Source organism: Pipistrellus kuhlii, unplaced genomic scaffold (assembly GCF_014108245.1).
Source record: "Pipistrellus kuhlii isolate mPipKuh1 unplaced genomic scaffold, mPipKuh1.p scaffold_m20_p_8, whole genome shotgun sequence".
Taxonomy (NCBI): Eukaryota; Metazoa; Chordata; class Mammalia; order Chiroptera; family Vespertilionidae; genus Pipistrellus; species Pipistrellus kuhlii.
The window spans coordinates 48,459,119-48,483,599 of NW_023425584.1; the positions used below are offsets into that span (position 1 = coordinate 48,459,119).

General features: G+C 42.5%; 1 protein-coding gene across 7 annotated transcripts in view; it reads right to left on the bottom strand.

Moving 5' to 3' along the window:
• NR3C2 (nuclear receptor subfamily 3 group C member 2) overlaps window positions 1-24,481 on the bottom strand; it is a 286,816-nt gene that overhangs the window by 23,226 nt on the left and 239,109 nt on the right. For all 7 annotated transcript variants that reach the window (XM_045576264.1, XM_045576263.1, XM_045576265.1 and 4 more), the window contains one exon: window positions 1,497-1,627. In XM_045576264.1, the coding sequence (XP_045432220.1) occupies window positions 1,497-1,627 (131 nt within the window). The remainder of the gene's footprint in view (window positions 1-1,496; window positions 1,628-24,481) is intronic.

Below are 24,481 nucleotides of genomic sequence, written 5' to 3' on the forward strand. Positions count from 1 at the left end.
CCAGAAGCTGAACGTAGCTTCTCATCCATCTAAACGTCGCTGGCCATCTGGCACCTGCCTGACGCCTAATCGTCAACGCTGGCAGGCGTCTCTGTGCAAGCCAGGCGGCTCTTCTCGCCCCTGTTGGAAACCGAGTCTTGGCTTCCACGCTGTACACCTCCCCTCTGACAGCTATGTCTCTGTCCATTCCGCCTGTGCCACCCCCTTTCACGTGGACAACTGGACCTGGATCATCTTTCTGTGGCCTGGCAACCCAGTCACCAGTTGAGTCCAGACTATAATTTTCTATAAAGATAATTTCAAGTTTATATCTCAATACCCAAACCAGTCTTCTGAGTGCCAAGCCCAAATTTTCTCCTTCTTTTGGCCTCTGTATTAAGATATGTTTAAAAATGAATTTAAAGATAAAATTCATTTTTTACTCCATAAAACTTGCTCCAAGTACCAATGTTAACACACTTCTCTTAATGGTATTATCACTGCCATCCTGGTCATTCCTCTGTGCTCACTTCTGACCCAGACTAAGTTCATTTCCTCTTTTTCTCTTCCCGTTCATCGTCAACCAACCACCATGAGCCAGTCCATTATTTCATCAGCCTCACAGGTCTCTGTGCTTCCAGACAGGATAGATCCTATCTTTGCCTCTCCTCCCCCCTTTCCTGTCAAATCCATCAAATCCAGTCTACCACCCACACCTCTTCCTAAAGCCACAAATTCAGCTTTGCTCACATCACCCGACTGCTCAGAGCCTTCAGGGTTGTCCTCTGCCCACCCAGAAGAGGCCAGGTGTCTTCCACAGGCACTGAATATCCAGTCCAGTCCACATCCCAGCCCCACTCCCCACTCCTCTCCAGTCCAATATAACCAGATGCACCTTGGAAAATTAAATACTTAAATACAATAAAAATTAAAAATTAACAGGCAACAACTCCCCAGAAGTAACTGCTGTTGCCTGGTGCGCTCTGCCACATTGCCACACCCCCTCTCACAGTTTCTTGCTGGGAATGCCATCCCATTCCTCATATCCAGCCCAGGAACCCTTCCAAAGCTCCTCAAGATCCGCTCCCCCTGCATCCCTCCTTGACCCCCAGAGCTGACCATGCCCTGCCCTTCCCTGAGCCGCCATGACACTCTACATCATAGTAGGCAGTCCCTTCCACATGTATTGCAATGATGTCTAAACTTACAGTAAAACTCACCAAGGGCAGAGACCCTGCCTCAGTTACCCAATCATCCCTGACCTGCCTAATCCTACCATACACATCACAGACACCTAGTGAGCAGGTAGAGGCCGGATGAATGAGGACTGAAGGCATGTGCTCTTTCATATGCCCCTAGCTTTATCCTCTGCAAGTAACCTAGCTCATCAAAGCCTCCCTCCAGCTCCTCAAAATGTTCCTTTTTATACCAACTACCTGATACCCTCCAGCGGCTACTCCCCCAGGGGGAAATGGCCTGACCCGGTAGAAAAGTGCCCGGGACGGGCATCGGCTTACCTGTGCTTAACAGGAGCAGCACTTTCATGATGGTGTACTCTTCAAAGGTGAGCTGCAGTCGGACGAACTGCAGGCTGACTTGGTGCATGCCCTGGCACAGCTCATACATGGCAGACTGGTGCATCTTCTCTCTGCCGAGGAAAAGGGAAAAAAGGGTCTGAAAAAACAAGGTTCCTTGTCAAACCCAGTCTGGGAGCTCCAGGCAGCCTAACGAGAGGGCTAAGTTAGGTGTCATCACGGAGCAGATGTGCATTTTAAAGACAAACTGGATGCCTTGCCCAGTGACGGGGAATGACTTCTACACCCACACCGCATGGGAGCACGTGTCTGGAGCCCTGCGCCAACTCTCAGCGTGCCGTGCTTCCACTGTGTGGTGCGCGCTGCTGTAGTGAGGGCATCCGGACAGCAGAGAAGCCACTGTGATGTGGTTTCCGGTCCGTGTCAGCAGAGAACAAGCACTCGCTGTTCGGAAGGACTGTGCTGGGTGCTATGAACACAGGATAGTGATGACCAAATCCAGTTTCCACCTGGACACCCTGACCCCCCCTTCACCCGCCACACACAGAGGTCTTGACATAAGTTTGTTAACTGATGAAGCACCTTTAAAAAGGGAAATTAGACACAATTTGAAAAGGTGAGAACTTTGACTAGAATTTTTCTGGTAAAGGGAGAAAGTGATGTGGGAGTTTGCCAGATGTTTCCATTCATTCGAACAACCAACCAATCCACATCGTCCACTAAATCCAATGTTGTCATAAAAACTCACATTATGTTATGACAGGAGGCATTATTTTCTCTTTCCATGAGAAGTATGGCATTACTTACAGGTTTTTCGATGTATTGGCTCAGTAAATTGGGGAGACCCTGGGTAACTACTACTTTATATTGAGCAGAATGTAATTAGTGAAAAAGAGAAACAGTGAAAAATGTGAAAGGGCTCGACAAAGGCTGAAGAAATGAACAAAAAAAGGTCATGGTGGGTGATAGAAATTTATGAATAACTGACAGCAGGGCATCTGTGGGAAAGCAACACTGTGATGCCTCTTCCAAGAAGCACTCTTGGGTTCAACTGGCAGAAATTTCTCTCATCACAACTCTGAAAGCCATTTGTAAAGAACTCACAGTGCAAAACAGAATGTTCTGCTCTGCATATGATGATGATGTCATTCCTCTCTAATTATAAGCTGGAAGTTATTTCCAAAGAAGGGAATATTTTAAATACATACACACACACACACACACACACACACACATACACACACAGAGCAATAATAGCAGGAGCTATGCATCTACAATCCAGAATTAACAATGCAAATAAGTGCTAATATGTTTACTATATTTGATTCACATCATTGCACATGGAACATGACAGAGCTCAGGTCTGCTGTGTCTTCCTCCCTGATCCCATTCATCTTCCTCATTCAAGGAGAACCACTCACGTGGGCTGATTACCATTGCCCCTCAGATGTGTCTATTTCCCTGCACATGTACGCATCTGTAAGCAGCACACAGGACTACTTTGTTTTAGTAAATTTGAAACTAGATATGCACGTCTGCCACTTATTTTTAATCCAATGTTATAATTCTGAGATTATCCATTTTAGCACAGATAACTCTTAAGTTCCCTCATTTTCACTGGTACAAGCTTCACTTGTGTGACTATGTCACAATTCACTAATCCATCCTATTAGGGATGGACCCTTGGTGTTTACTGCTACTGCCAGTGATGCTCAAGGAACATCCCTGAGTGCTCCTCTAGGACAGAATGAAGACGGTGAGCTGCAGATCAGATCTGTGCACATCCTTTTCTTCTAACCAGTAAGAGATGAGACTGTCCTTATATCCCACTTTCTACCAATACTTGTCATTATACAATTTAATTCCCGCCCCCCCCCCCCCCCCCAATCTGGTGGGGTTTGAAAGGGTAGCACACTGCTGATTCTATTTGCATTTCCATTATTAACTGTAGGATGAATATTTTTCAAATGTTTTCTGACCATGTGGTTTTTTTCTTGGTGATTTGTCTAATATCTTTACTCATTTTATTGTAAGTTTTTTTCTCTCTTGCTGTTACTAATAACATCTTTATTTTTAATCCTTATCCAAGGGATTTTATATATATAAATGAAAGAGAGAGAGAGGAGAGAGAGAGAGGGGGGGGGAGCATTGATGTTCGAGAGAAACATTGATCAGCTGCCTTTCGCACCTTGACAGGGGACTGAACACACAAAATTGGTATGTGGCCTGACTGGGAATCAAATCTGCAACCTTTTGGTGTATGGGACATGATGTCCTAACCAACTGAGCCACCCAGCCAGGACACTAATACCATCTTTAGTCCAAATATTTTTTGCCTTAAAAAATTTAGTGATATTCATGTTATTCCTTCATCATTCTCTTCCTTTTTTCATGTCTTTTGCTCTGCCTTTAGAATTTGCCTGCTAAACCTTTTTAAGTTCCTTATTTCTAAACTTCCCATATAATTATATTTCACATAAGTCTCTTATAAACAGCAAAAGGCTAGAGTTAAAAAACAAACAAACAAACAAAAAAACACCTTAAAGTCTTTGGATTTTAACCTGTTTTCATCAATTATTATTACCGATATATGATTTTTTTTCTACCATTTTAACGTTATCCCCTCCTTTGCTTCTCTGCTTTTCTCCCTTTTATTGGATTGATGCAGTTTGTTGTTTTTTAAAATCCCCCTCTTTGCTCCTGGACTGGGTTTAGAAGGTATACATTTTATTTTTACTCTTTAAATAATTGAGTTATGAACTTGCATACTTAGACATCTAAAGCTAATCAGTAGCCTTTCAATTAGCAACAGAAATGTAGTATACTTTTTCTTTGGTCTACTGATCCCTGTCTCCCATGTTACTGTTCTTTAGTATTTAAATTCCAGCTTGTTTTCAAATTGGCCATGAATTTTGTCTCTCCTACACATCCACACCCCATGTCTGTTTAGAGTTACCAATGTGTTTCTTTAGCCACCACTGTTTCCGGCATTTCTCTCCTAACTTCTGGGTTCAATTTCTATTTTGAAGACCATTTTTTTTTTGGGGGGGGGGGAATTCTTTCAGTCATTGAATGTTTCTCTTTCAATCTTACGAATAAATTGTGTGAAAATTTTCTTTATATCACCTTCATTCTTGAATTATAGTTTAAAAGTTCCAGATAACTAACTTGACAGGTAAGGAAGCTCAGTACTGTGAAGACGATATTCCACTACAGCTGGGCCTTTAGCGCTGCCTCTGGGAAATTTCTTCTTAGTCTAATCGTCATTCTTTTGAAGGTGACCTGCGTTTTTCTCTTTGGAAGCTTAAAAAATTTTCCTGTGCTAATTTGATGTTTGCAGTTTCACATACTGAGGTGCAGACTGATCCTTATTTCTTCTGCCTGGGGTTCAATATCTGCATTTGATTTGGAAAATGCAGGTATTTCTTCAGTTCTGAAATGGTCTTAACCACCATTTCTTTAAGTATGATTCCCATCCCATTTGTGCTTTTTTTTCTTGTTGAACTCCTATTAGCAGTGTGTTGGACCTCATTTTGTCTTCCACAGTAACTTCCCTTTCTATTATCTTATCATTGTGCTAGCATTCTAAGTGATTTTCTCAGATCTAGTTCCTAACAAATATTTCTTTCTTTCTTTGTGTCTAAATTATTTAATTTCTACAGTGTTTTGATTATAATGGTAATATTTTTCATGTCTAGGTGCCTAGAAATGCTATATTTAGTTCTTTTTCAAACATTTATGTTACATAATATACTTTATTGTCATTATATCTCCTTTCTCTAAATTATATCTTTACCTATTCTAATTCTAAATACATTTAATGCATTTATTTTATAGTTTCCCTGATTTTTTTCCAATTTTTTTTTTAATGCTAATATGCAGCTCCACCATGTATTGTTTTGGCATATATTTGTTTTGGTGAATCCCAGGGCACTGTCTGTGGACGTTTTAGCATTTGTAACTGTCAGGGTATAGGCCTTTCACTTCTTCTGGACTAGTTTTTATGCTAATTTCTCAGCTTGAATGCTTTTTCTGTGATACTTGTTTGGTTTAAATTTAGACCCCATACTTGATGTGGTGCAGGCTTGTGTTTCTTATTTCTTTCAGCTTCCTTGCCATGTCCTGGGCTGCTGGCTGGCTGGCTTGTTGAGTTTTTCCTTCCTTGTTAGTAGACAGAAAATTTTTACAGAGCCTTGGCTCTATGCAGGGGCTCTATCAGGCCCAGCCCTGCTGGAGTTCTAGTTCTTGTCTGCTGTTCCAGTCGGTGTTCTAATACTCACCCGAAGGCATTTATCACATCAAGTAGTTTGTGGGCCAACTGTAGCTTTAGCTCCAAGTTAAACCACTTTGGCTGTGAATTCCATATTCTTTTTCTTTTGAGCTTGGCTATATATTTAAGGCTTTTTTTTTTTTTCTTTTTTTCTGAATGTCTCTGTGTTTAGGAAAAAAAAAAGGCTCAGTTCAGTTCCATCATTCTAATTGTGAACTGCGAGCTTCTTAAAGGCAAGCTCCAGGCCTGGCTAACCTTTTTGAATGCCAAAGAGAATATGATGGACAAGTGCCATAAGTAAAATCTTTGTTTGGTCAATATTGCATGAACGAATAGAGATAAGGAAAGGAAAAGGAGAGAGAACAAGTGAAGACAACAAAAAGAATTAAAGACACAAATTTGCATATGATGATGATGATTAGAGAAAGATAATCCTGAAAATTTACAGAAAGGTTAAATGGCTAATACAATAGATGTGGCATCTGTGAAGTTCTCAAAAAAGAAAGAGATTTAGGTTGTAAAATGGGAGGAGGCAGGTTGTGAATCAGGATGTCATGGAATATAATGCAATGTGTACTGACACTAGGCATTTAAAAGTGCATTCAGGTGTCTTTGATCCCTTCAGCCACCTTGTGCTGGAGGCAGAACAGCCACCCTTGGCTTTGCCACAATAGACTCCAGAGATGTGCAATTCAGAAGCCCTTCCACATGCTGTGCTGTGAGCCTGTGATTGTGTGGCTCCTGAATCCATGCAGTCCTGTGTAACACAGGGATACTAAGAGTAATCCCACCTTCGCAGGGATATAGGAACCAACCTATAGAGGTTCTTAAATTATATATATATATACACATATACATATATATATATATATGTGTGTGTGTGTGTGTGTGTGTATATATATTGTATAAAATGGATACAATAAAGTGCTTCTTGAAATTCAACCAATGATCATTTTGATAAAATAAACCAAGAAAGAATCAAATTCTTTTATAAAATATATTTTTATTGATTTCAGAGAAGGAAGAGAGAGATAGAAACATCAATGATGAGCAAGAATCACTAATTGCCTCCTGCATGCCCCCTAGTGAGGATGAGCCAGCAACCTGGGCATGTGCCCTTGACTGGAATCGAACTTGGGACCTTCAGTCCGCAGGCCAATGCTCTATCCACTGAGCCAAACCAGCTGGGGTAGAATCAAATTCTTAAAATGACTTTTCAGGAAAATAATATTGTGTTATTATTGTTAATATTTTCATGTGCGGGATGGGGAATTGAGAGAACAACCAGAGAGAATGCTGATTTTGGGGAAAGTGGGAGGGACTGGCTTAGTGTAGAGCATGAGAATTAAACCCCTCTGTGTCTGTGTTTGTGTTATCTGATGTGGTAACTGAATATCACACATAGATGAAAGGCTAATTAAAGAAAGGCCTCAGATGCTACAGGAAGGCAGATGTGAATGCTAATGTGACAACACACCTGAAGAATGCATGCTCTGCCACTTCAGTGAGAATAGCATCTCCACGTCTCGAAGTATCCAAGGAAGTCCCGTGGCCTTCAGCGCTGACCCTCATGAACGCCTATCACACAGGGAATCTCACTTTCTTCTTGCTAATTCTCACAATGCCTTGTGGAGATTATCATCAAGGTCATGATAAGAAAATTTAAGCCCATGATGCAGCCAGGATCCAGCCCAGGTTTTGTATCTGTGTTTGTTTCTGACTCATTTTGTTTGTTCGTTTTCGTTTTTTTTAGATTGCGCATATAAGTAAAATCATACAAGAACAAAATTGTGGCCCCCAGAGGGGTGAGGAAACAGTAAAAAAAGGGGAGAGAATTAAGAAGTACAAACTTCAGCTATAAAATAAGTCACGGGGATCTCATGAACAGCATAAGGAACGTAGTAAATAATATCATAATAACCATGGAGGGTGACAGATGGTTACTACCCTTATTGTGGTGATCACATCATAAGACATATGAATGCTGAATCACTTTGTTGTATACCTGAAACTCATATTGTATGTCAACAATGAAAGAATTAAAAAATTAAAACCTTATATCTTCTCTTCTCTCCATGCTACCAGCACAACAGTTTTAGCTCTTTTCTCCACAGTATCTCTTTACAACTATAAAGATATTGCCACCTCATATGTTTTGTTGTTATATTCACTCAATTGTTTATCCTTTGGTCCCCATTATGTGGTAAAATTCTGTGTCTTCAAATTCCATTGCTGTTTGTACGGCATGAAATTGAGTTCTCTAAATGAAGGGTACTGTGTACTCAATATAGCTTGAAATTTCAAGAAAATAGGCCATCTCAAAAACACATTTTGCATCACATCATTTTCTGTATAATTAGATTAAATGCACAGAAATGTACATCCAAAGAAGTTGAATCAAGGACAATCTTTTTGGCATGATACTGATATTAATTTTGCAATATTACCTCACAGAAATCTTTTTGCTACATGCTTTTATTCATTTAATAATCTTACCTCATTTTGAGTAGAGTAATGTGAAAAAATATGGATTACTCTGGGAAAGAGATGAATTTTGTATAATGCTTCTAAAAGATGAAAGTGAAAACGTCATCCTTGGACAGTGGACTAATATAAAGGCTGTAGGAGATTACTGAGTTAGGAAATATCCCTACGTCAAAGTGAACATCAGCCCTGAATAACTGATAGCCATCCGTCTCTACTTGTGAACCGTGGGCACATTACCCATTTCTAAGCATCATTTCATTTGCAGGAATAGAATAACCTCTGCTTTTGGATAAGTAAGTAAATAAATACAACCCAGGACCCTTCAGTCTGCAGTCCCATTCCAAAGACCTTGGTTAAAATCTTTGAGAAAAATAGTTCTAAAAATATTTTTAGAGAAACCCATCAGAAAAAGATGTTTCGGTAGTTTTGTAAACTTATCATTTTCTCCAGTTAGGACATCAGCTTTATTCATAGCTATAACTTCATCCTGTCCTCTCTTAGAACATCAATTACATTAAACTACAATCATATGATCATTTAAAAAGTTTTAAAATAATCTCATGTCTCCAAACCCTATTCATTTGGGACCAAAGTGAATAATTGAAGAGTTAGAACCGCCCCCCCCCCCCCACTTTTGAAGGAATGTAGAGTTGGAAATGGAGTTTAGTCGTTAAAAAAAAGCCCCCATTAAAATCAGAGTGGTAAGGACAGTCACAGTTTAAATGATTTGTATGCTAGTTGCCAGTCTTTAACTTAGTAAACAACCTGAACAACTTTTGTATGTGCCATCTTTACATGTTAGCGTTGTTGCCAGGTTTCACATTAGGAGAACAGCCTCGTGGACCTACTGGCCAACAGCTGTCTACCGGTGTATAAGATGACTTTTGAAAAGAAAAAAAGTCAACCGAAAATCGGGGGCAAAAGGCCAAAATTGCACAAAAATTACTTGCAGATCTTGATGGCAAAGTAAGTCTTTTCTTTGAAGTGGGGGGTAGTCTTATACAGTGAATATAGGACTAAACCTACGTTTTAACTGTAAAATTAGGGGGTCGTCTTATACGCCTGAAAATACGGTATGTTAGTGTTCCAGAACTAGATTTGCAAGACAGGAGCAAAAAGGACATTTGGAAAGGTTAGTCCTCTAGTTATCTGGAGGACCAAGTGGAGGCAGCTGATAGGGAAATCACTGCCCCAGACTACAATGCAATCCTGGAACCACATCATCTTCTACTCTGATAGGCAGATACTGATACATAGATACTACAGTATATCTGATAAGCCCACAAAGCATCCAGGCTAGCCTGACCGCCTCCAGGAACTCCTCAAGCTTTGGCCTTAGGCAGGAAGAATGTAAGCTGGCTTCTAAGTAAAGAATCTCTGAGGCTGGTCTCTAAGACATTTACACTCATGTTACAATAGCACAACACACAATGTCCAAAAAGTAAAAGCAACGCAAGTACCCATCAACAAAAGAATGGATAAACAAAATGTGGTAAGAGCCTTTAATGGGATATTATTTAACAGCTATTCTGATATATGCTCCATATAAACCTTAATGATATGCTGCTGAGTGAAATAAGCCAGTTGCAGAAAGAAAAATACTGTATGATTCCACTTACATGAGGTACCTAGAGTAGTCAAACCCAGAAACAAAGCAGAATGCTGGTTGCTGGGGACTGGGAAGAGGGGGTGGAGGGGACTTGTGTATAGCAGTGTGGATGTACTTAACATTATAGGACTGCATAGTTTAAATGGTTACGATGGTAAATTTTACTGATATTTTAAGTACAATTAAATTTTTTAAATTAAAAAAAAAAAATCTGCAACCCATGATCCTACCGACTATAATTTATTTGATAGAGATTAAAAAACTAAGATTTGTGTTTAATTATGTAACTTCTCTTGGGGCCTAGGCTTTTCATTTTCTTCTTTTATAATATATAGAATATCTCTTTTATCCTCTATTTGGATGACTTGTCTTTTTCGCCTTTTTGGGTCTTGATGGATATTTAGACTTGCTGTATCCATGCTTTTATGGCAAGTGGTGCTAAATGCTTTTTGAAAACAGGAAGAGTAAAAATCCTTTAATGAACCATAATTTCAAAAACGTAGTTGGAAACAGTGCCCCAAAGGCCTGTCTGTTGGTTTTGGTACCCCAAGGGGGAAGGCAAAACAGAAGAACTCTATCACTCCTTTCTCTTTTAGGGAACTCACGTTTCCCAGATGCCGCCATCTCACACTGGCTGAGTTTAGAGATGACGCCAGTGCACAGGGGGTCCTGACATTCCCTTCCAGGCATGCATGAGGCACAATGACATCTTTTAACTGAAGATCCTTCAGCAGTATTGTACCAAACACCTTTTATCTTAGGCATGTAAGACATCACTTTATTTAGTAGGAACTACAAAAATAAACCTGCGAAGTGCTTCACTTTAGCCCTTGGATTGAACAATAGGCAGCTCTCGTCCCTTGGAAGGGCTGAGTCCTTCCAGATAATAAGGGGCCTATCTCTCTATGATTGATTTTTTTTTTATATATAATGCATAGGTCCAAAATTATGTGAGTGCTTAATAAATACCTGGTCGCTACTGAGAACAGGCAAATTCAGTGACTGTACAGACTCTGGGTTGCTCTTCAAATACAGATATAACCAACACACTGCGATGCTCACTCTTGAAGTCCCTGCAATCTCAAGAGGCCTCTTTATGAACAGGTTTGCTAATATGCTATTACTTCCATAAATTGTCCCTAGGGGTGTGTGAGTGTGTGTGTGTGTGTGTGTGTGTGTGTGTGTGTGTGTGATTGCTAAAGTGTATGCAGCGATAGTGTCAATGAGAGTTAAATAGCTTGAGTGGTGTGGTGAACACACATAATCACAGCAGGTCTGAAAGACTAGCCCCTTCTCACATCTGATACTGCAAACTACATCATTATGTCTGAGTAAATCTAACATCTTGTTATATGGTCAGTGTAACAGATGGTCCCTGTCTCAGGCTTATTATTGTATTTTCCTAAAAAACAGATGCAGAAACAGGTTTTTCCCCCCCAAAACCTTAATTAGGATAAAAATGACCTCAACTTGAGCATTCAAATTATTCCAGTTTATGGTTTTTAATTTTTTCATATTCTTACTAGATTTATCCTCAACAGATAAACAAGCTATCTCCATAGGAGGACAGTTTTTCTAGTTGTGGTTGATGTCTGTTCATTTTTATAGTATTTACATCATTTATTTTCAGCCATGGCAGAACTCAGCAGCTTCGATCTCTGGATCACTGGCGAATGTTGTTTGTGGTCACTGCTTCCCTGGGCTCCTGTGCCAGAGAGAGTGGTGTCCCATGGTCTCCATGACACCCATCTATTCTCATCCATTTTACATGGCCAAGCCTAGTCACAGTTAACAGCCAATTCAGGGTTTTGTTTGTCACCTTAATTGATGTTCCAGAAGGGACATGTTTTCATAGAACCGCCCTTGGGCGAAAGCATCACAATTTCCACTGGCTTTAATGGATGTTACACAGATCAAAATAATACCTGATGATCTAAAAATCTAGAAGGGGCCTGGTTACATGGCAACCATATCTGACTAAGGATAGCTGTAAAACTCAGGAAATACATTTTTTTTTTTTTTACCATAAAGTTTTGGGTAAAACATTGCTTTGCACCTTAGATTTTTAAATACTTACATGCTTAGCACAGTTTCACAAGGGGCACAAGGACACACATTTTTGGTAGAGGAAAGAAAACAGGCAGCCAGGACCCACCCGGAAATGCCGATGTGAGAGAGAGGGTCTAGGAGGTGCTGGCTTAGCTACAGGGTCAATCCTACTCACTGAATTGTGACTTTCATAGACTAATGACAACGTAATTCATTAAAAAACTGATTTCTAAATACATTTTCATGATTCACCTATGGTATCAGGCAAGGAACACCTATCCCTAAGATATGTGATTAAATATCTCACTCTGGAATAAGGTAAAAAAACAACAACACAGCAACCTGCAGAAAATTTAAAAAAGAATATTAGCTCACTGTCTCTCTTCTGTCTATCTCACTGTCTATCTCTTTTTTTACCTTATCCCAGAGTGAGATATTTAATCACATATAGTGGGGGGCTCTCTGGTAAAGGGAGATAGTTGCACACCACTGCACCCCATTCCTGCTGGAGGGGCCTGCAACAGCAGCCCTTCTACCTGGGCTCAGAGGCGGGCCTGTTTGTTCACCGGACGTGTTAAGACCTAGTGACCTCGTGTTTGGATTCTAGGCTTTGGTGAGGAAGTTTGTATGAGTCACTGACAGACGAGCAGGTGTGGTTCTTAACTCAGTGATTTTTGAATGTGGCCTCAGAGCCTGCACTCTTTGCTGTCCAACTACAGGCAAAACACCCAACAGGGTACAAGCACTTACGACTCTTAAGACTTATGGCCAAAACTGCCCTGCACATAGAAAGGAGACAAAAGAAGATGGAATTTTTTAATGCCTTCAAGCCTCATTTTTGTAGACTGTAGACTTAAATGCCAAGTTTTGGAAATTTCACGGTAGAAGACAGAAAACCTTTGATGGCTTTCATAGGGACATTTGGGATATATACTTAAAGACATTGCTTAATTTTAACAAACGACCACCGACCACCACCGTTTCCTCACTCGTAAAAAAGGAGCCATAAAAGGTAAGATTCCTGCCTGATAACTAGTGAGTTTCAAGAATGTGAAGAAAGTTAACGGCTGAAATTAGAAGTGTTGACAGACGCTTGTTTGGGTGAAGGGTTACAGCAAACTACTTCTTCCCAGTGCAACACAAGACTGGTATCCGCTGCACCTCGTGGACTCAGACTCCCCCTGATGCAAAAGTGACGTCGCTCTAGCAATCACAGCCTGGCGTAGGTAGAAAGAAGGAAGTTCGCTCTGATGAAGGTGCAGCTGTGCTTCCATAGCAACGGCTCACACCCGCAGAGGTGAGGGGAACAGGGGGTGAATGTGCAGGGGCGGGGAGGTGGAAGGTGCAAGGCAATTGCGCTCACTTTGCAAGATAACAGATTCCTTCTTCTACCTTGAAAGTCTTGCTTCAGAAGAAGGAAATGGCTAAACCTCTAGAGACTGTTATCGCAGACGCTGTTCATTAATCAGCCGGGGTCCTAGAAAACATCTTTCGGCACCAGACTCCGGGTGAAAGGTGCTTTCTTCTGTTTGAATCATTCTGAAAGCTGATAAATCATCTGCCTTAACAAATTACGACGTTTAACTCGATTAATTTATTAGAGATTGGCCACGTGTCCTTTCTTATTACTGATTCTGAACATCTGTCACAGAGCAGATTCTGTTCAGGACATTCTGAACATCTACATCATTCATGACTGCGCGGAATGGTACCACACCACCGCGCCGCTCCGCCAGCGGTGACACCTGTTTCCCGTAAAGCGCCCGCGCAGAAACACATCACACAAGCACACGAAATGACAGGAGCACAATGCGTATTCAGAGGGTAGCCTTCTTTTCTCCACCCGCTGTAGAAGGTTACTAGTCACGGCAGCGAGGGGTACGGCTGGCATTTTGTAAACGTCTACTTTTCATTCTGTGAACTTCTGAACTTCCCGGCAGCAGATGGCACTGGCCTGGTAGCCTCTCTTTAACAACAAGTAAATGAGTCTTCCGGGTTTTGTGTCTATCACCCAGAAGCAATGTGTTAAAGCCAGCAGCTCAAAAGCGTTAGGTCCCTGAGATGGCTTGAGCGGACAGGATCCCCCAGTCCCTGGCCAGACACTGCCTCTGGGAGGAGGAAGGGAGGGAGGGAAGAAAGGAGGGAGGAGTGTTTGAGAGACTCTTGTTTGGAGTGCAGAACACAGCACCTTTCCCAAGCTTTCAGCATCAGCTCCCATCACTCAAAACCCCCCTCTAAACCACTTGACTATCAACCAGTCTTTAACTTTAGGATCATGTAAATGGAGAACGGTATGAACTGAATGTATGCATCCCCCCAAATCTGTATGTTGAAACCCCAACTCGCACTGTGATGGTATCAGGAGGTGAGGTCTTTGGGAGGTCGCCTGGTGGGGTGGAGCCCATGATGGGGTTAGTGTCTTAGGAGGAGAGGAAGAGACAGCACAGTCTTTCCTCTCTGCCCCCGAGAACATGGAGGAGGCACTGTGTGCAGGCTGGGAAGGCCCTCACCACACCCGCCCATGCTGGCCCCTCACTGTGGTGCTCTGTTACAGTGGCCTGCGTTGACTAAGACAGAGGGGTATCATACCTGTACCAAAAGGGAATTTGGAGTTTATAAGCCACAACTGCATGGATTCTATTGAGGCACTGTCGATCTGGAGGAGGAGGGGCACAGGTGTGGGAAGACAGATGGAGGTTGCCATAATGTAAATTTGTACATTGGTTGGGGCAACATTTCAACTGCAGCGCGAAGGAAGTGAGCTTATAAATAAGGAAGTGGAGGGTCTTCCAATAGGACATCCTTTTAGTTTGTTTCTTGCCCTTATCCAATATTGCTTTCGGGAAAGTATCAATCCGAGAACCCCCCAAAATTAAATGACCTCTTCAGAGCCCTCCAAACAATGCTATTAAAGTAGCTTAGGGTTCACGGTTGGAAGTGAGGGATATAAAACCCAAATCGTCATTCTGCTGTGCTGCAATGAAAATGGATAAGCATAGGCTCCGTTCTGGTTCTAGAAGTGTCTGAAGACACCTGTTCAGAACACACTTTATACATCAAGACACATGCGTGTGTGTTCTCCTGCTTCAATATGGAGGGCACCATCCACACCACCGTCCTTCCGTCTTGTGACAAGTGTCAGTGGGGGAAGGTGGAGCCTCCCTGGTCCTATGGTTAATCAATCAATCCATTCCTCACCTGCCCATTTGGGCAATACAACCACTGCACCAAAATTAAATTTTCTCTATCAATTTTTCAATAAAGAAATTTACTCCTTTGGTTTTATCTTGTATTGAAGAGAAGAGTATTTTTAGCTGGAGACCAAAGTTCTTCAGCATGATAACTGAAATTAAAAATATGCTAATATTAGCCACCTTAAGCCTTTAAAGATAACATATGATCTTAAACCAGTTTTGAATTTGAATTTTATTCAGAATGAAAACAGCCCTAATGAGTTTGGCTTAGTGGATAGAACGTCAGCCTGAGGCCTGAAAGGTCCCAGGTTCAATTCCAGTCAAGGGCATGTACCTTGGTTGCAGGCACATCCCCAGTAAGAGGTATGCAGGAGGCAGCTGATCAATGTTTCTCTCTCATCGAGGTTTCTAAGTCTCTATCCCTCTCCCTTCCTCTCTGTAAAAAAAAAATAAAAAAATAAATAAATAAATATATATATATATATATATATATATATATAAATCAATATTTAAAAAAACACAAAGAAATAAAATGAAAAATAGCTCCCTTGTGATTCCAATATAATAATATATTGTTTAGACTAATCCTTTCTATTTGCTTTAATTTCATACTCTACTGCAATTAACCAGCTTCATTAAATACTTAGGATATTTCTCAAGTACACTATAATGCAAGAAATATTACCATACAGCAGTGTTTCTGAAGTGAAACTTGAAGAAAAAAAAAAACACAAAAAAACTCCACAAAAATGAATCCTTTTCATTAAGTTCACATGCTAAGCCCTAAAAACATTGTAGGGTAACCACACACCAGGGACTTTGCTTCTGACCCTCATGCTAGGAAAAGTACTCATTAACAAAGCAAAAGTAGTCACCGAGTGCCAATTACGTAGAAAGCGTTTTGCCGGCTATTCTGAAAAAATTTAAATGCATACTTTCTGTGCTTTTAGAGTTTATGGTCTATCTGGAGTGAAATGTACACAAAACACATAAAGCACCAAATAACTGATATATTAAAATAAAAAGTTTGGGAGGAAAAGTCCCTTCTGACTTTGAGTGGAGAAGCAGCATCCTCCACTCAAAGGCAAAGGAAGTGTGAGGAGAGAATCCACAGTGGGGGAGGGCAGGACCAGGGAAGAAAAATGCTAATTTGTCCTGCACAGAGTTTATGCAGAGAGCAGCAGGAAATAATGTTGAAAACAGCATTTTGAAATTAATTCGTTCATCAAGCACTTACTAATGTCAGGTAGTATCTATATAGATGTTGGTGCTGCAAAGGTGAGCCAGGCAGGCCAGGTTCTGCCCCTTCCCCTGCCCCCCAGTAGACATTGGGGGGAGGGGGGGCAGGAGACCTTCTACAAAGAAAACAAGCACTTGATACCATGGGGAGGAACCGGGCAGAGGGGCCTGCTCAAGGTCTGTGGTCAGGCAAAAGCTATATGGATACGTAGTATCTGAGGCTGAGACAAGAAGGTGAGAAAAATCATCTTCCTGCACCGAGCAAACACCAAATGCCAGAGCTGAGTCAAGAATGAGCGTGGCTTCTTAGAGCACCAGGAGGCTGGTGTGGCTAGCCCAGTGCCCTTGTTCACCCTCTGAGAGAGTATGTCCACACCCCACCTTACCATGTTAAATACCACTTTCTTGCAGGAATACACAACCATCACAGGGATGAAGGCGTGCTGCCTAAGCCGTTGTCCTTGGGGACACAGCCTGTGCATTTCTTCACAAAGCTGCCATTTGTCTGGGCCACCCACCAGTCCTGGGGTGTGAGCTCCACGGTGTGGTCACTGTTGTATTCCCAGTGCCTGGATCAGTGTTTAGTGTTCTGAAGTTAGCTGAACGAACAACTGAATGAATAACATGTGTCTCCATCTCCCCCGAGTGGTCCTGTATGAAGAGGCAGGAGTTGGCAAAAAAGAAAGTGGGTCAGGAAATGAGTGAGAGAGTGGCCAGATTATTATGATCTCTGAACGCATAATAATCTGGCCACTAAGTTTTGTGTGAGTGTGTGTGTGTGTGTGTGTGTGTGTGTGTGTGTGTGTGTGTATTAGAGGCCCAGTGCATGAATTTGTGCAGGGGTGGGGTTCGGCCAGCTTGGCCAAGGGGAGGGGACATGGGTGGCTAGCTAGCCTGCCTGATGGCCCAACTCCTGGTTGAGGAGACGATTTGCCTATTAACCTTTTATTATATAGGATATACACTGAGTGGCCAGATGATTATGTGTTCAGAGATCATAATCATCTGGCCACTCAGTGTAGTGTTAAACTAACCCTGCTCTCCTCAGGTTATCTTCCCAAGTGAGGACAGTTCTGTCCTTGGCATGCCCATTTCACAACTTTTCCTCACAGTGTGCCCAGCTCACTGTGAATTTCCCTGCTCTCAATTCGTCTGCTGGGAACATCTGGAAGTATCTTCTTACTACAACTCTACTTCTTACCTTTATGCTGGGTTCATTAAAGAATAAAATACTATGGGGGTGGGGGGGAGGAAGAGGGACTACAAACCTGCCATGGGGGTGTAAAGGACAGCACAGGGACTGTGGGCACTAACACTGTAATAACTGTGTGTGGTGTCAGGTGGGTCCTAGATTTATTGGGGGAATCACTTCTTGTGCCAGGTAAACGTCTAACTGCTATGCTGTACACCTGAAACTAATATTGAATGTCAAATTATAATTTTTAAACATTTTAAAAAGAAAAAAAGCTCTTGTTTTTGGGGGAATCTCCCTACCTCTCCTCTGCCCCCTACACACTGAGAGAATTGCTGTTTCTAGTTTGTAGCCTATCAGATCTCCTTAGGCCACACTGCATCTCCCCCCAGGCCCCCCATAGCCCCCTTCAGGTGACAGGTGTCCTCTGCACCCCACCTCAGTGTAAGAGAATCGCACTCTGCAATGCTTCTGCCCTTTGCAGTTAGAATGGGCCATTTACTACTAGTGACACTGTTTCTGTCTATTCAGGCCTCTCAGACTCAGCCATCTGCGCGGGCAGGCAGAGCATCAGGCAGCAGCAGGAGCCACGGTGGGTCAGGCTGCACAGGCGCTGCCCGTTAGGGGAGCTGCTGCTCCCATCCAATAAGCACAATGCTCACACTTCCTGCTGCAGACCCGGGCCCTCCAGCTGCTGGTACAGGGCCTGGGTTTCCATGGATCCAAGGCAGAGATAAGGTGCAGAGGAGACTTGTTTTCTTTTAAAGCTTATCCCCTCATAGTAAATCAGAAGTAAAAACAAACAAACAAAAATCCAACAAGGGGCATCTCAGTGATGGGAGAAGAGGTGTGTGTGACAGGGAAGAGGGAGGGAGGAGGGAAATTGAAGGAGGAGGGAGGGAAGGGAGCAAGTGAGGGAGGGGAAAGGAAAGGGAGTAGGACAGAGACTAGAAACAACACAGATCAGGGTCCCAGGGAGCCAATGGAGAGTAAGAAATCCTATTGGAAAGAAGCAGAAAGGGAACAGAGGAGGGAGAGAGAGGCTGGCGGCAGTGAAGGGGAAGCTGGCCCAGGCTCCATCCCTCATCCTGGCCCCTCTCATCAGAACTCCTGTCACTGACCGACCCTGGCCTTGACCCTGGCCCTGGTCCTGGCCCTGGTCCTGGCCCTGGCTCTGGCTCTGGCTCTGCTGGAGGAAGAGTCCAGGCACAGAAGCCGCCCCTATGGCTCAGGAATACCAATGCCTAGCCTGGGGATGGAGTGCAGAGCATGTCACATTTGACCTCCAAGCACGTTTATCCCCCCATGAGAATGCTCAGATTCCCCCCTGAACCATGAGACACAGCCGTGGGACATGTAACCTGCATAGGAACCAGGCCACCAGGAGCTGGGGGACCCCAGACACAGAGGGGCCTTCAGGGCACCGTCCTGTGGGCAGAGCTGGGTGCAGGGGAGCTCTGAGGACGACTGGGCTCTGACAGCACTGTGATCCCTTGCTGGGCACCCAACAGGGGTGCACCGCACTCCAGGAAACATGACCTGAGATGACCAACTGCGCCTCACGCGGCTTTTCTACAGCTGCTGCCATCGCACAGTCAGCACTTGATCCCGAGGACGGTGTGGGCTGACTTCCCCTTCCCACTCGCAGCCTCGTCAGAGCGCTCGCAGGGAGGGTCAGAGAGGGACACCAAGACTTAAACCTTCTTTCTTTTAGCAACAACCCGTGAGGCACAACCAGGAAAGGTTGAGAACCACGGAGCACTGAAAGGTCACCCAAAACACATTGTTCATTGGGCTACAACTCGAGACAATAAAAATCTGCTCTTAACTATGCTTTAATTCCCACGTACTGGCTGTGTCTCCAAAGAGAGTGCAAACTGAACCTCCATTTCAGAAGTTAATAAGAAACATTCTGGAGAAATTTCATTACAGGCTTAGATGGGAGTTCTAATATGTGCATTGAATTGGTAAGGAATGTGCGACCTAGTGCAATACATGATAAGCTGTTTCAAGGTAAAAATGGAATAATTAATCATTTAATACATAGTTGGAAAGTTTTGAGTTCATAAGGAAAGTTCTATGCTAATTTAAAGGACGAACTCATATCTTCACCCCAATGTTTAATAAAAAGTTAGGAAGAACGTTTTCCTTAATCGTTCCCTGCTCCCGCCTTTCCTCCAGGCCCCACATGGCGGATGCACAGCCGAAGGGGAGGCCGCTGGGAGCCTGTGGATGTGTTTCCCAGCTGGAGACACACACTGATGACTGCCTTCGGAAGTTCTGTCCCCTGCTTTAAACACAGCAGGGCCTCTGTTCATGGCACCCCGTGTCACAATTCTTTTCTTTATTTTTTTATTGATTATGGCATCACATAATTGTCCTCATCCCCCCATTCCCATCCCAAATTCCTCCCCACATATCCCCCCATCCCCCTGCTGTCCACAGCCACTGGCTAGACCCATATACATGCACACAAGTCCTTTGGTTAATCTCTTCCCCTTACCTTACCCTCCCCTACTTTCCCTCTGAGGTCTCCTACTTTCCCTCTGAGGTTTGAGAGTCTGATCGCTGCTTCTCTTTCTCTGGGTCTGTTTCCATGTCACAATTCTTTACCATAAACTTCATTCTCATCATGAGAAAGGATAACTTAGAAATCCCTTTCTAGACTGATTAACAGACTGTCAATTTGTTCAGTAATTCATTTATTTCGCAAATATTTATAGCTTACCTAACCTACTGTGCCTTGGACACAGTGTAGGTGCTGGAAATGAAAAATGATATGACAGAGTCTGTGACTTCACTGAGAAGGTGCCACGTAGACAAGAGTGGGCGGGGAATGCAGACACCTAAAGAAGAGGCATCAGTGCAGGTGAGAGGTGGTCTCAACGGTAGAGGGTTGGTGGAGAGCAGGAGAGGACCACATCAGAGTGTCCTACCCTCAGTAGAATGGCACAGGTTATGCCCCTGCCCAGAATGCCAGGTTGCTTCCGGCACTTTGATGGAAGGGTTTGGAAGTGCAGGTACTGGCCAGGGGGGAGTTGAGAGGCAAATTCAGCAGAGATGAATGTGCAAGGTACTGGCAGGCAATGAGTGGGCATGCTTCCAGATTTCCAGTTCACATCTCACTGGGGTCACAATGGTATTTAGTCCCAGGGAGGTGTGGGATTCCTTCTGTAAACTCTATGGCAAAATGTGTTCAAATTTTATACCTTTAGCCTGGACCTCTCCTTAACTGTCTGGTCCATATAAATAACTGCCTCTTTAATATTTCCTCTTGGATACTGTTTCAAAGATAACTCAACCCTCGCATATCCAAAACTGGCCTCCCTTACTCTTCCCTTCTAAACCCTGGTCCTCTATCTTTGTTTCCTACTTCGGGGAGTCACACCAACCAAATCCTACCTGGCACTTAGGGCACAGACCTGGACATCATCCTAGACAATGACTTCTTCCTCCCCTCCAAACCCCATCAGGATCCAACCTCTGGCAATTGCTGGTGATTTTGGCTTTCAACACCTGTTCACATCTCTCCATGGCCATCATTACAATGTCTTTCACTCAGGCCCTTCCTGCCATAGGGCCTTCGCACATGCCGGTGCCTCAGCCCAAGTCAGCTCTCCTCTTCCTGTACCTCCTTCACCTGATTAACACCCACTGAGTCCAGGGAAGCCTTTCCTCACTAGATCCACACCTCCTAGGAACTGCTTGCCCTCAAAGCAATTTCCCTTTTGATACTTATCACAATAATAATTCTGGGATTCTTTAAATAATTTCTTTTTTCCTATTAGACTGTTCATGTTTCCTGAGATAAGTATTATGTATTTTTTTCAGTATTCTAAAACCACTGCTGAGAGCACTAAATAAATGCAGGGTGAAGCATGCATCCACGTTCAAACTTCAGTTGCAGGACATTCTCTGTAACTTAGTAGTTTCCCTAAAAAATACAGGGTCTGTGATAGCACCTTATAATAGAGCTACTGCATCAAGCTCAATTTGCCTAAAAGGCTTTATGCTATTCCCAAATGTTTCCTGGGAGTAGCCTTCTCCCTTCCCAGTCCTTTGAAAGAGACACAGCTCCACCCTTTTCTTTCTAGTTGAGAGAAAACTTACTAGGTTCAAGTTGAGGTCAATGGTTTTAAGAATAAGAAACAAACTTTTCATTCAGATATTATGTAATTTCATAACATTTAAACTACTTATAACATTAGAATGCAATTTTTGTTGTTGGTTCCATTTTATCTCTATTACTATTTTCTAGAATAGATAAATGTATAAAAAGCTTGTATGACCTTTTCTTTTTCTTTTTCTGGTTTATTATTCCTTATTTCCAAAACTCTTTATTGACATTAATTCTCCCAGGCTTCAAATATAAGGTGCTTAACCCTAAGTTTCATTTGTTAAGAATTCTTACAATTTTGCACTTTGTTTGGAACCTGTAAAGTTGAATGTTTGCACACAATTAAAAATTAATACATGACATTAAAAACAGGCAACAAAAGAAAAACAGATAAAATGAGCTTCATTAAAATGAAAAACTATAATTTTAAAAGTGCATTAAAAATATTATATCAAGAAAGTGAAAAGACAATCTACAGAATGAGAAAAATTTACAAATCATGTATCTAATAAGGGTTTAATATCCAGAATATGTAAAGAGCTCCTACAACTCAAGAACGAAAGGCAAGCAACCTGATTAAAAATGGGCAAAGGACTTGAATGACATTTCTCTAAAGAAGGCATACAGTGGCTAAGCACATGAAAGATTCCCAACATAAGCACATGAAAGATTCCCAACATTAGAGAAATGCAAATCAAAACCACAAAGAGATGCCACTTCATACCTACTGAGAGACATGTCAGACAGATAAAGCAAAGGTATCACTTATTTGTGGAACCTACAAAGCCAAACTTGAAAAAATAGAGTAGAATGGTGGTCTGGTCAGGAGCTAGGGGTAGGGGAAGAAAGATGCCATTTAAATATACAAACTTTCAACTAGTAAAGTAAGTTCTAGAGATCTGATACACAGTATAGTGAATACAGACAATGGTATTATAACCATTAAATTTACTAAAAAATGAGATTTAATTTGTTTCCACTACAAATAAGGAAATGATCATTATGTGACATGAGAAAGGTGCTAGAGCCACAATGGCAATCATATTACAACTATAGGTCTGGAGCACAAATTCGTCACCAGTGAGGTCCCTTAGCCTGACCTGCAAGATTGGACTGAAACCAGCACTCTGACATCCCTTGAGGGGTCCCAGATTGTGAGAGGGCACAGGCTAGGTCAATGGATCTCACTAGCGCACAATAAGGGCCTTGGAGGGACACAGGAGGTTATCCAGCCATGGAGGGACTGCCAGAGGGCTCCAGGGCATGTCTGGCCTGTTTGGCTCAGTATTGATCAGCCAGACCCCAGCATCAAGCTAACCTATGGTCGGAGCATTAGCCCCCCTGGTGGTCAGTGCATATCATAGCAACTGGTTGACCGGTTGACTGTCCCCTGGTGATCAATGCATATCATAGCGAATGGTTGATTGGTCTTAGTGTATCATTAGCATATTACACTTTGATTGGTTGAACGGCCGACTGGTTGACTGGACACTTAGCACATTAGGCTTTTATTATATAGGATATGTAAATGTATCAAATCAACATGCTATAAACTTTAAATCTACATGATGTTATATATGGAGTATATTTCAAACTTTCCCCAACACTTCTCACCTACTAATATACCTATTTAAAAAAAAACACAAAAAAAACAGAAAATAGTGCTGGCAGGGATGTGGTAAATTTGGAACTCTTATTACTCTCGTTACATTGCCAAGAATGGGAAAAGGTGCAACTGCTGTGCAAAAACAGTTGTGTGGTTCCTTGAAAGTTAAAAAATTGCCATGTGACCCAGCAGTTCCACTCATGGGTACATACCCAGAAGAAATGACAGCAGGGATTCAAATACATCCTTAGACGCTGACATGGATAGCAGCAATATCCACAGTAGTCAGAGGGGAAAACAACCAAAATGTCCATCAACAGATGAAAGGATAAACAAAATGTGGGCCAGTCTCTCTATCTGGTGAAAATAAATAAGGTCTTATATTCTAGGAGGTGACAGCAAAGACTGAATTAGCGAGCACTAACCTGCTCCTCCTACAGGAACGTGAGGCTCTCAAGAGCCACCAGCTCTAACATTTTCATCAACTGACCTATACCTTCTCCCGTTTTATGCGTATTTCTGTTAGAGACACCTTGGTAACACATACTGATGTTTCAATAACTTGAACTCACCAACAGCATTAACTCAGGCTTGAAAGAAGCTTATCTAGCGCCTGCATTTTCCCCTAAGGTGCATAACAGCCTAAGGAACTCTCAACTTCAGCACAAGCTTGGGAGTCACCTTCAACAGGGAACTCACCCACAAAATACCCAACAATGCAAACCTACCGTTCTAAGTAGACGGTGCAAAGGACACTTGTTTACAATGTGAGGGCCGACACGGGGGCAGTCTCAACTGAAATGCACAGCCTGGGCCGCTGGAATGCACTGCCTCTGTGCAGGCCTACACACAGCCCAGAGAGTTCTATAAGGGCTGACTTTGGGTTACAAATAAATGTAGACAGAGGCTGACTCCTAAGTGCAAAACCTGTAATCAATGAGGACCCACTGTAGATACATACAATGGAATAATATTCAGCCATTAAATGAAATCCTGATACAGACTCCAATAAGGGTGAATGCTGAAGACATACTAAATGGAATAAGCCAGAAGCAAAAGGACACACATTGTCTGACCCCACTTACACGCAATGTCTAGGACAGGCAAATTCACGGAATAGTGGTTGTCAGGGTGTTGGGATGGAGGAGAGTCTGTTGTCAGGGTTTTGGGGTGAGGGGTGAATGTGGAGTTACTGCTCCATGGA